At 35.5% G+C, this 12492-nt stretch overlaps 1 protein-coding gene across 3 annotated transcripts in view; it reads left to right on the top strand.

Annotated features, from left to right (window-relative positions):
* NPEPPS (aminopeptidase puromycin sensitive) overlaps positions 1 to 12492 on the top strand; it is a 106076-nt gene that overhangs the window by 61198 nt on the left and 32386 nt on the right. For all 3 annotated transcript variants that reach the window (XM_025439715.3, XM_025439713.3, XM_025439716.3), the window contains exons 4-5: positions 7731 to 7852; positions 11449 to 11556. In XM_025439715.3, coding sequence (XP_025295500.1) covers positions 7731 to 7852; positions 11449 to 11556 — 230 coding nt within the window. The remainder of the gene's footprint in view (positions 1 to 7730; positions 7853 to 11448; positions 11557 to 12492) is intronic.

Genomic DNA, 12492 nt, shown 5'->3' on the forward strand with positions numbered 1-12492 from the left:
AATGATATGAATAATATATGTCTGGTTGTTGACATAATTGATTATTTTTGTTATTTATATCTTTTTTTAGTTTTCATAATTTTTATACTGATAATATATTGCCTTAATATAGTAGTATTTTTAGAAAAAAATTTTGATTGGAGTTTAATCTTTTATTTCAGTGCTCTTTTGCCTTTTTCTGACTAGGATTTCTTATATGAAATTATTATAAAAATAAATGTTTTGCTATGAGTATGTATTAAAAGATACCAAAGAATAGATCATAAAAATTAAGATTTCTCTACTCCTGCCACTTCCATTGTCTTGTGAATCCTTCCAGAAATATTCTATGTATATAATAAATATATGTGTGCATTTTAATCCACAAATGGGATCACATATCTCAGTGGCTTACAACAAATATTTCTTGCTTACACCTGGCACTGAGGACTGCTGCAGGCATACCTTTGCCTAAGAACTCTGCTCAGCAGGATCCCTGGGTGGCGCAGCGGTTTGGCGCCTGCCTTTGGCCCAGGGCGCGATCCTGGAGACCCGAGATCGAATCCCACGTCGGGCTCCCAGTGCATGGAGCCTGCTTCTCCCTCTGCCTGTGTCTCTGCCTCTCTCTCTCTGTGTGTGACTATCATAAATAAATAAAAAAATTAAAAAAAAAAAAAAAAGAACTCTGCTCAGCTCACAACTCTTCTCATTCCAGGACCTGTAGTGAGCAGCTACTATCTACAGCATACTGTTCTCTCACATAGCAGAGGACAGAAGCTCAGGGATGGGTTCAGAGACAACCACAAAGATACATTTAAGGCTTCTGCATGGATGGTGGTATACTTGATATCCATTCACATTTCACTGGCCAAAGCAAATTGTATGGCCAAACCAAAGTCACTAGGGTAACAATTACCAGATATTACCAGATATTTGATTAAACTTCTACTGTGAAAGATAGAGTAAAAAGCCAAACAGTAATAAAGATATAGGAACTTGTTAGAAGTAAAGACAAATGGAAAGAAAGTGTCAAAAAATAAAAACCCACAAAACAAATTAATATCCTTAAAGATATTGTCAATATCACATTCATTAAACAAGAACAGGACAGCGGAGCCTGGGTGATTCAGTCGGTTAAGCATCTGACTCTTGACTTCAGCTTGAGTCATGATTTCAGGGTCGAGATATAGAGCCCGGTATTGGGCTCTGCGCTCAGCACAAGTCTACTTGGGATTCTTTCTCTACCTCTGCACACCCTCCCCACCCCCCACCCCCAGCCCACCCCCGGCCCAGCTTGTGTGAGCACACTCTCTCTCTCTCTCCTTCTAAGACAGACAGACAAACAGGCTCTCAAAGAGTTTCTTCCCAAGGTCAGGAAGTTGGGAGGAAGGAGGGAAGACTAGCAGATTACCTTCAAAGTTGTGGGATCAGAATAGACTGTGGGGTTAGAGGTAGGCAAAATGGGTGAAAAGAAGTGGGAGAAACAGGCTTCTGGTTATGGAATGAGTAAATCGGGGATAGAGGTACAGCATAAGGAACATAGTCCATGGTATTATTATAGCTATGGTAACAGGTGGTAGCTGCACTTATGGTGAGCATAACAAAGGGTATAGACTTGCCAAATCACTATGTTGTACACCTGAAACTAATGTAACACTGTGGGGCAGCCTGGGTGGCTCAGCGGTTTAGCGCAGCCTTCAGCCCAGGGCATGATCCTGGAGACCTAGGATCGAGTCCCACGTCAGGCTCCCTGCGTGGAGCCTGCTTCTCCCTCTGCCTGTGTCTCTGCCTCTCTTTCTCTCTGTGTCTCTCATGAATAAATAAATTTTAAAACAATTTTTTAAAAATAATGTAACACTGTGTATCAACAATACTTGAATGAATAAAAAAAGGAACAACAGTAGACTACCATCAGGAACAATGGAAATTAGACTCTAATGAAATCCATTCCTTTAAAATTATGAGTGTATATGATTTTTAACCTAGAATTAATTCTATGCTTAGCCAAATGATAAATTTAAAGAGGGTAAAAGAAAGATATCTTCATATTTGCAAGGTTACAGAAAATTTAATTCTTTGTAAAAGATGTAGGAGTGGGAGATATAGTTTGACTAAAACTTCACTTTCTGTAATAAGAAGAAAATGTGTAAAGTTGAAAAGTGAAGAAATAAGTATATAAGCAAAGTATTTAGAAATCACAGAGTTGCTGCTGGTGCGGTGTGAGGAGTAGGATAGCATTGGTCAGGGGCCTACAGCTTATATATAAACCTTTATACTACCTTGTGAGTTTTAAAATACGAACTATTACTTTAATAGAAATAAGATAAAATTTTTAAAAATTTAAAATCTGTATCATTACAGACTGTATTATGTGATAATGCTATGAGAAGATTAAAATCTGCAAAAGAGAAACAAAAAAAAATTCCTCCTCATATATTTGGGAAAATTATACCTCTGAAAATTAATGTCAAAGAAGATCTTTTATGGAAATTAGAAAATATTTAGAACTGGATAATTAAATTACTATATAACTTGTAGTATACAAGTAAAACAACTCAGAAGGCATATTTAGTTAAGTAGAAAGACTGAAAATTAATGAACTAAGTATTAAGATCAAAGTTAGATAAGAAAAATGGGTAACTTGAAAAAAGCAGAAGACAGAAACAAAAATTTAAGAGCAGAACTTAAATAAAAAATGGAGAGGAACAAAAAATATTTCAAAACAGATTTTTAAAATCATCCCAAAAGATACATAAACCGTGTGTGTGTGTGTGTGTGTGTGTAAAGGTAGTAGATCCAATTGTTCAGCATTAGAAAATATGACAGTATTATCAAGTAAAAAATTTCAAGATACTAGATTTATCACAAGAAGCTAGAATGTACTTGTTAGAATTCAGCATGTAAGAATTGACAGAAACTCCTAGAGGGTGCATGTATATTATATACATACATATACATGCATATGTAAATATGCATGTGTATGTATATGTGTATGCAGCATGTATCTATTGTATCACAAATACTAATTTATTTAATCCTTTTTGAAATAGTTTCTGTTATCTGCACTTTATAAATAAACTAAGGCACAAACATGGTTTAATTAAATAACTTGTCCAAGGTCAATAGCTAGTAAGTGACAGAGCCTGGATTTCAAACCCAAGCAGTTTAATTCACAAGTCTATACTTCTAACCACCACATTATGCTTTTTATATTTTTAATTGTATTGTAAACATATAATACATGGTTTAAAATTCAAATGATATATAGTGAAAATTTGTCATCTTAATCCTTCTCTCTGCTCTTCTCAGAAACAACCAGTTTCCTGTGTAACCTTTCAAAACTGTTCCATGGGGGTTTTTTTGGTTTTTTGGTTTTTGGTTTTTTTATTCATGAGAGAGAGAGAGACACAGGCAGAGGGAGAAGCAGGCTCCATGCAGGGAGCCTGACATGGGACTCGATCCCAGGCCTCCAGGATCACCCTGGGCTGAAGGCTGCACTAAACCGCTGAGCCACCTGGGCTGCCCTGTTCCATGGTTTTATTTTTATTTTTTTAAATTTTATTTATTTATGATAGTCGCAGGGGGGGCGGGGGCAGAGACATAGGCAGAGGGAGAAGCAGGCTCCATGCAGGGAGCCTGACGTGGGACTCGATCCCGGGTCTCCAGGATCGCGCCCTGGGCCAAAGGCAGGCACTAAGCCACTGCGCCACCCAGGGATCCCTGTTCCATAGTTTTATAAGCATTTCTACATATACTTTTTAAGAACACAGAAATTAGCATGCCATGCATTATATTCTGCACCCTTCTTTTCCCCTTACATGTGTGTATAAATAAAAGAGGTCAGGGCACCTGGTGGCTCCGTTGGTTCAGCATTTGACTCATGGTTTCGGCACAGGTCATGATCTCAGGGTTGTGGGATCCAGCCCCGCGTCAGGCTCCATGCTCAGCAGGGAGTCTGCTTCTCTCTTTCCCTCCCCCGCTGCTTGTGCTCTCTCTTGTTCAGTCACTCTCTCTCTCAAATATTTTTAAAAAATAAGTCAGTTATCAGTATATAAGAGTTGCATCATCCTTGATGAGGACTGTTTACAGCAGATGTGGTAAATTGTGAAGTCATTTCTAATAAAAGCAGGAGCAAATCAGAGAAGGTTATGACCTTTTGTATACTATACTTGACAAAGTTTGGGGGGTTTTAAATGATTACAACAGTATAAATAAGTAACTGATATAATTATTGGAATTAAGAAATTATCTTATTTGAGTGGCACGTGAGTGGCTCAGGCATCTAACTCTTGATTTTAACTCGTGTCACGATCTTGGGGTTGTGAGATGGAGCCCCACTTGGACTCTATGTTCAGCGCAGAGTCTGCTTGTCCCTCTCCCTCTGCTCATGCTCGTGCACTCTCTCTCTCTCAAATAAATAAGTAAATAAAATTTTTTTAGGAACAGAAATTCTTATTTATGAGGCTACATTGATTATTAAACATCTGTAAATATGTTTGAAAATCATTGGCTTTCACATTTTCCCAAGATTCTCTGGAGCACAGTTACCCAGTCATTCTTTGCTTTAAAAATGATGTCCTTGGGGCAACTGAGTGGTTGAGCGTCTGTCTGGCTCAGGGCATGATCCCGAGGTCCTGGGATCAAGTCCTGCTTTGGACTCCCCTGGGAAGCCTGCTTCTCCCTCTGCGTATGTCTCTGCCTTTCTCTCTGTGTCTCTCATGAATAAATGAATTTTTTTTTAATGACATCCTTATTTTTTTCAAGTTTTAATAGGTTGTCATTCTGTCTTCTGGTAATGGAATAAATATGGAGCATATATTTAAAGAACATTGGTAACCTTTGTGTTTAGCTTCCCCAGACTTTACAGTCATGCCAACTATTTGATAGCTAAGCAAAACATTTTCTTTTCTGAAGTTGGCACCATTCTAGAATAGTGGTTAAATTACCATGATCATTGTAAGCTGACAGAAACTTTAGAATCATTTGTTAAGGATCCTACAGAGTGGTGTTTATTTGGAGGAACACTAGGTGATACTGACATTTCAAAGACTGAAAAAACAGGATCACAGGACCTGGTGACACAAAGGTAGAGACCTTTATTCTCTTTATATACAGATTAATCTGTCTTTAATTTTTTTAGCATTTAGTATGCTCATTAAATTTTTATTGAAGTATTTCAAGATCTACTTCAGGTTTTACAACAATTATACTCTCCTAAGCTTTAAACAAATAAGGTTTTAGGCAGAAGTTGCAATTTTCTGGTTGTTTAATTTATAAAGAGCTTATTGTATGTTTTAAAAGGTTTACCATCCCAAGCAGATAAATATTGGGTATTGAAATAAAGTGTCTGATGGGAGGAGGCAATGTAAATTATGTAGGCAAACAGGTATAAAATTAGACAATCTGGCAATCAATTCTTCAGTATGGTGTAAATTTGATAAATTGACATTTATTTAACAAGTCTTTTTTCTCCTGTTTTTACCCTAAAATTCTATATTAATAGTAAATATTTCATAATTCATATCATATAACACTAGTTAAATTTATTAATGATTTTTTAAAACTTTAACATGTGTTTTGTTTGAATTTCAAGTAATAACCTTTTCCAATACTTTGTATTTTGTTTAGTATGCCACTTTTTGGAAGTGGTCACTATCAATATCTTATTATGTTTTGATGGCCTTGGAGATTTAAAACCGAGTAAAAGTGTAAGCAGCCTTTCTTATTTACTTACAAGTTTTAAATCATTTTATTCCAAATAGGAAAAGGCAAAAGTAGATTCCTCATGGAATATGAATTATATAAAAGATATCTTAACAGTTGACTTAGTGAAAACAGACTGGTTAGTTCCATTTGTGGAATTTTCAATATAAAATTCAATCAAACACTTTAAAGGTAGTGGGTTTCTATAATTAGATATTCCTTGTAAACTTTATTAATGTGAATATATCTTCTTTTTTTTAAGGATTAGTGAATTCCTAAAGAAAATAGGGAGAAATTTTATATTATAGCTAAATTCTTTAGTATCAATTCAGAAATCTTTCACATTCTTTTACCATATTATTTACTGTTCCAGTGATCTATCATTCTCTTTAAGAAAGTATTCATCGTCCCCCTCAGACAGACTAATTTTTTAAAAGTAAGAGTCACAAACATTTATTCAAGTGAGCTTCAATTTTTTTCTCCCAGCATGATTACATTAAGAATCTGGCACTTTTAGGTGCCTGACTGGCTCAGTCCATTAGAGCATGTGACTCTTGATCTTGGCGTTGAGTTCAGGTCCTACACTGGGCGCAGAGCTTACTTTAAAGAAAAAGAAATGGCACTTTCTTTAGTGATGATGACTTTGCTGCAAAGGTCTGAAATTTTCACTTGAAATTACTTTTCAGAATGAGTTTGAGGCACATATGAAAATCAGTTTAATTACTTAATTAACATACTTAGTAGACCACAATGTTTTATCTAGAAAGTTTGCAGTTTGTCATTCACTTACTCTGTAGGCTTGGACTGTTCAAGACTTTTGGACCTTTTCAAAAAAGTCAATTCAGTTTTGAAAGGTGAAGATTTTACTTTGAGAACATCCAAAAGGATATATCAGAGAGAGTCAAGAACATTTTGAACAGTGTCAGTGTCATTGCTTTATGGCATTCCAAAATGACAGTTTAAAATATTGGGATATAAAAGTTTTGGAATGATTGCCTACTTACTTTATAGTCATACTATGTCTTTAATTAGTTAAATTCTCATGATCTAGATCCTGGTTATAAATAGGCACTTTAAAAGGATCAGTTAAAAGTCAACATTTTTCTGGTTGTTTTTGGAGGGGGGGATTTAATTTGTAAAATTAGAATGGTATTATTATTTTGTCATGCATCTGAATTTAGTAGATGACAAATAGATATTATAATCTTTTTTCTGTGACGAAAGTAGGTATATATACTCATAAAACTCCTCTTTTGTCTAGTTTGGTTTTGCCCTTATACAACAATAGAATATATATTCAGGTTGCATTTTTATTTGCATTTAGTAATTATTGAATACATGTATTTCTTTAATATTATCATTTCAAATGATTGAGGTGACTAAGTTTTTTATTTCCCTTTGCCAGCAAAATCATTGATCTTCCCTGTATGGTTCCTTACAAAAGTATGGAATCAGTGTTCCATTTGTATTGAACAGATAAGGTTTTATCCTAATCATAGAGTAATTGGCATGAAGTCCTCTAAATGAACCAATTTGTATGGCATCATGGCAGAGAGCATGAATTCTGGATTAAACAGGCCTGAATTTTTATGTCATTCTTGCTACTTACTAATTGTGTGACCTTAAGCAAGTTATTTAACTTTTCAGCCTCAGTTTCCTTATCTGAAAAAATGGAGACCATACCTACTTACAAGTTTCTAAATATTTTTAAAGCACCATGTACCGTAGCATGCTATACATTTAATAATAAATGTTAATTTCCTTTCCTGTTTTTATCTTTATGTATTGGTGATTAGAGATTAAGTTCATAAAGTTAAAGAACTTTCTAAGCAGTCACCCTAAATATGATGTTAAGGTTTACTTTAGGCTTAGTTTGCCATTTACTTTAGTAAATACTGTATTCTCTTCATTGCTTGGAGAAGTGTTTGAGAAAGGAAAGAATGATTTGCATATTCTAAGTAGTTAACTAAGTGTTTTAAGGACATATTTTTTGATAACTTCTACTTAATATCTATATTAAAGTGGTTTTCATTCATCTTCAATCACAGGTACAGGAACCTTAAAGATAGATTTTGTTGGAGAGCTGAATGACAAAATGAAAGGTTTCTATAGAAGTAAATATACTACCCCTTCTGGAGAGGTGCGCTATGCTGCTGTCACACAGTTTGAGGTATAGTATTTTTCTCTAAAATGTTATGATCTTAAAAAAATAAAAAGGAAAAAAATAATAAAATGTTATGATCTTAAAGTAGATATTCTGACAAAGTGTGTTCCATTATTTGCATGATTATTTCAGGCTAGGTGCCTTTGGCCGTAATTATATTCATGATTTTGGAATTTTTATTTTATATTCAGCCAGTTATCTCCTTAATAGAGGGAGAGAATTAGGGAAGTGGACTGGAGGATGAATACGTACATCACAAACACACAAAATAGCATTACTATTAATTTGGTAGGAGGGACGCCTGAGTGGCTCAGTGGTTGAGCCTCTGCCTTTGGCTCAGGTCGTGATCCCAGGGTCCTGGGATTGAGTCCCACATGGGGCTCCCCATGGAGAGCCTGCTTCTCCCTCTGCCTGTATATCTGCCTCTCTCTCTCTCTCTCTTTCTCTCTGACTCTCGTGAATAAATAAACAAATAATCTTAAAAAAAATTGGTAGGAAAAGCCACAGATGTCAAATACTAAGAGTATAATTTTATTTTATTTTTTAAGATTTTATTTATTTATTCATGAAAGACACAGAGAGAAAGAGAAAGGCAGAGACACAGAGGGAGAAGCAGGTTCCATGCAGGGAGCCCGATGTGGGACTTGATCCCGGGACTCCAGGATCATGCCCTGGGCGAAAGGCAGGCACTAAACCGCTGAGCCACCCAGGGATCCCCTAAGGGTATAATTTTAAGTAAGAAAGATACATAATATAAAAGCAATTCAGGTATTGAAATTCTGTGACATATATGTATGACAGATATATGTACACACACATGCATATATAATTTTGTTACATACATACTTTGTTACATACACATACATATTTATACATACAAATATAGGAGATAAGCAGACTCCCACTGAGCAGAGAGCTCTATGCAGTGCTCAATCCCAGGACTCTGGGATCATGACCGGAGCCAAAGGCAGATGCTTAATCGACTGAGCCATCCAGGTGTCCCTGGCTTCAAACTCTTGATTTCAGCTCAGGTCATGATCTCAGGGTCATGGGATCGAGCCGTGCATTGCACTCCACACTTAATGTTGAGTCTGCTTGTCCCTCTCCCTCTGCTCCTCCCCTTGTGTGCTCCCTCTCAAATAAATAAATACATAAAGTCTTTAAAAAAAAATAAAACAAGTATTGCCACAGCTGTTTAGGCTTAAATCTGTGTTTCAGTTATTTCATTGCTTATCTTTAGCCCTTTGAGCACTTCTGCATCCTGGAATGGTTGGCTGGAGTATGTCTCCAAATAATTTTCTTTAAAGGGGGGATATGTGGGTGGTATATACTACCAGAGCCTTTGCACATCTGAAATCTTTCATTTGCTTTAATACATGGCCAGTTTTACTGAATGTATAATAGATTTGGTGGGGGGTGGGGAGAAGGAACAGCAGCCCCTGACATCCAAAAGTTGTCCTAGCACTCCCAGCTAGTCTCTTGTTTGACATAAACAGCATCATAGAACACCAGCCTTAGACAAGGTTACTGAGACGATGATAAAGTGAAACAAAACAAGGGTGCTTCATAATTTCATCTAAGGTCACATAAAATCAAGGTCACTGTGCTACCCATGAAATAATGAACACACCCTCCTCTCTTAGTTAAAATGAATGACTACTAACTACTTTACCAATTACAGTTTAGTCTAGCTAAACAGCCCTCCTCTCTATAGGTAAGATTTGCTGAGATGTCATCCCACAGAATTGCCTCCATTTTATGACAGCACCCAATTTAGAGTGAATCCCCTCAATTCATCCTGCCAACTCCCAAATTATACATAATAGGTTCTTTCTCACACATCCCATGGTTCTTCTTAGTGTGGGTTTTCTTTTGCTACAATGAGTAATAAACCCAACTTTTCAACCATAAGAGTAGTACATACAGTTGGCTTACAGTTTTTCTCTTTTAAATGTATATGAATGTTGTTCCACAGTCATTCCTACCTCATTTTGTCAAGGGAAAGAATCAGACTGGAATATCTTTTTGCCCCTTTTAGGGTCACATATTGTTTTGTTTTGCTGTGTTTTCTTCCTGATTGCTTGTTATATTATTTCTTTGTACTTAAAAATTAAGAATTTTTACAATTTTTACACTTTTCATTAACTTTTCATTAGCTTCTGCATAGTAATTGGTGAACCCTGTTGATGTTGAGATTCAGATCTTCAGTATAGCCAAGTTTTTTCTCCTCCTACATTTTCACTGTGGTTCGTGCTCTGCTCTCTCATAATAGGTGTATATCTAATGTCTGTTGCTCAGATGAAGTTTTGATGGCTTTCATCACTCTGTTCTTCTTATATCTTAGAAACTTTTTTTTTAGATACTTTTAAATCTTGTTATCCATGTTACTCACTTAATTTCCTTTGGTATAAATTCATTTCTTTACTGCTGCTGCTCCTAATTTCAATTTTTCTGTGCTATCATTTCTTTCCTTACACTCTACTTTTCAGATGTTTTATGTATTCTCTGAATGAATTCATTATTCATTCAACTTCTTTGAGAGTGCAGGCAGCCATCTAACATTTTCCTAGGAGAAACTTTTTTCCAGAAGTATGTGCTTCCTCTACCTCTATATAATTTACTCCTGCTTTTCATGGTACAGAATCTTGAATTGGTTCTTTTTTTTTTTCCTTTGTTCTATTTTGTTTAAGTTTCTTTCTGGGGAACCTGGGTGGCTCAGTCAGTTAAGCATCTGTCTTTGGCTCAAGTCATCATCCCAGGATCCTGGGATTGAGCCCTGCAGGGGCTCCCTGCTCAGTCTCTCCCTTTCCCCTTTGCCCACCCCCCATTGCGTGCACACATGCTCTCCCTCTAATGAATGAAATCTTTAAAAAAATAAAATTTCTTTCTTTTATAACTGGTATTCTACTGAACCACTAAACTTTATTTTGCTTTAATGAGTTTGCTCTTTCTTTACTTTTAAAGAAAAAAAAGAGGTCTCTTTAGGTCAAGTGGTGATAGTTTTATGTGTAGTATATATGGAAATGCCATTAAACAAATGATGTCTTTAGAATTGAAAGAGCATCTGTCTTTATTTCTTTGCTATCATTTCAGATGAAGAACAAAGTACATCAGAGATTCTGGAAATATTTTTGTTTTTGAAATAAAAGCCAGAGAGGCAACCTATTCTATTTTCTCAGCTATCCTTCTCAGTAAGGATAGGAGGCAACCTATCCTTACAGTGTACTCGTTGACCTTCCTATGCTCTGTGTTTTGTAACGTTACTGCTGAAGCCATTTACATTGAATTTTTGAAATGTTGGAATGTTTTGTTAAAAGTAAAAATGTAATTCTGAATTATTCTAATACTATATATTGTTAAGATCTACAGCAGACCTAGTTCTTGGATTATTGTTTGTTTTTGTTTGTTTTTGCATTGTTGATGTGGCAAGGATAGTAAGCCTCAGGTTTTCTCTGTAGTCACTGCCTAGTGTGTTGCCTGGCATGGAGTAAGAAGTAAACAAGTGAAGGAATGGATGATAGAAATAAGACGATGACAGTTACTTCATGAAATAGTTGGTTAATTCGGTAGGATTTATTTTTATATTTTTATATTCTTTTAAGGCTACTGATGCCCGGAGGGCTTTTCCTTGCTGGGATGAGCCTGCTATCAAAGCAACTTTTGATATCTCATTGGTCGTTCCTAAAGACAGAGTAGCTTTATCAAACATGGTATGTATGTGTTTGTAAGTATATTTAAATTTTGAATAAGTGTTTAGAACATTTAGTTTGCTGGTTAGATGTAATAGGATGAAACCACTTAGCACAATTCTTATTTTCAGTAAACTCTCTTTTTTTAAATTGCCTTATCTGGAGTTTCCTTCCTCGTGGAAGAAATTTCATACAAACTTTAATTTGGAAAACTAAGTGACAAGTTTAATAAATATTGTCTGAAAAAAATCTGACTTTCTCATTAAATGCCAAAAGATATAGAGATATAGCCATATAATGAATTATATCTAGGTTTTTGGTTGGTTGTATTCTTATGTATAATGTCTGCCTGAAAGATAGACATATAACGTTTCCTCAAATTTTGATGTCATTATCCCTTTCATAAATAGAGGAAGCATTTACTGCTTGAAATATATTGTTTAAAACAGAGAGTACTCTATATAACCTCTAATATGAATCTGGAGAACTTGGAAAAGCCTAATGTAACCTGAAAATAACTGCCTTTTGCCTCCTTTATTGGTGGAGAAAATTTCATAGTTAGAATGCCATTCTCTTCTCAAATATTCTTGAAAAGGAGGCTAATAAATAAACTGAAATATTACTTTACAATTTAGTATGAATGAATCTATCAGGTTTGTTTTTGAATAAGTCTTCCTCGGAAGAAAGAATACAGAGATTTTGAAGAAGTAGAGAGCCTGAGTAGGAAATGAAGGGGTAACAGCAAAGAGTAATTAGGGACTCTGTAGGTAAAGTGGAGATTCCTTCACAAATTTGCCTAGAGCCAGCCTTGGTTTAGAGAGTGCTCTAAATTTAGAAATCTGTACCCTTTGACATGTAGATTTCACAATGACCCTTTATTAATAATTAGTGCCTTCTATCCTTATTTCACTTGAAAAGTATTGAGGTATTACTTTAGACATCCCAGTGCTTAGCATG

The sequence above is a fragment of the Canis lupus genome, chromosome 9, assembly GCF_003254725.2.
Source record: "Canis lupus dingo isolate Sandy chromosome 9, ASM325472v2, whole genome shotgun sequence".
NCBI classification, from domain to species: Eukaryota; Metazoa; Chordata; class Mammalia; order Carnivora; family Canidae; genus Canis; species Canis lupus.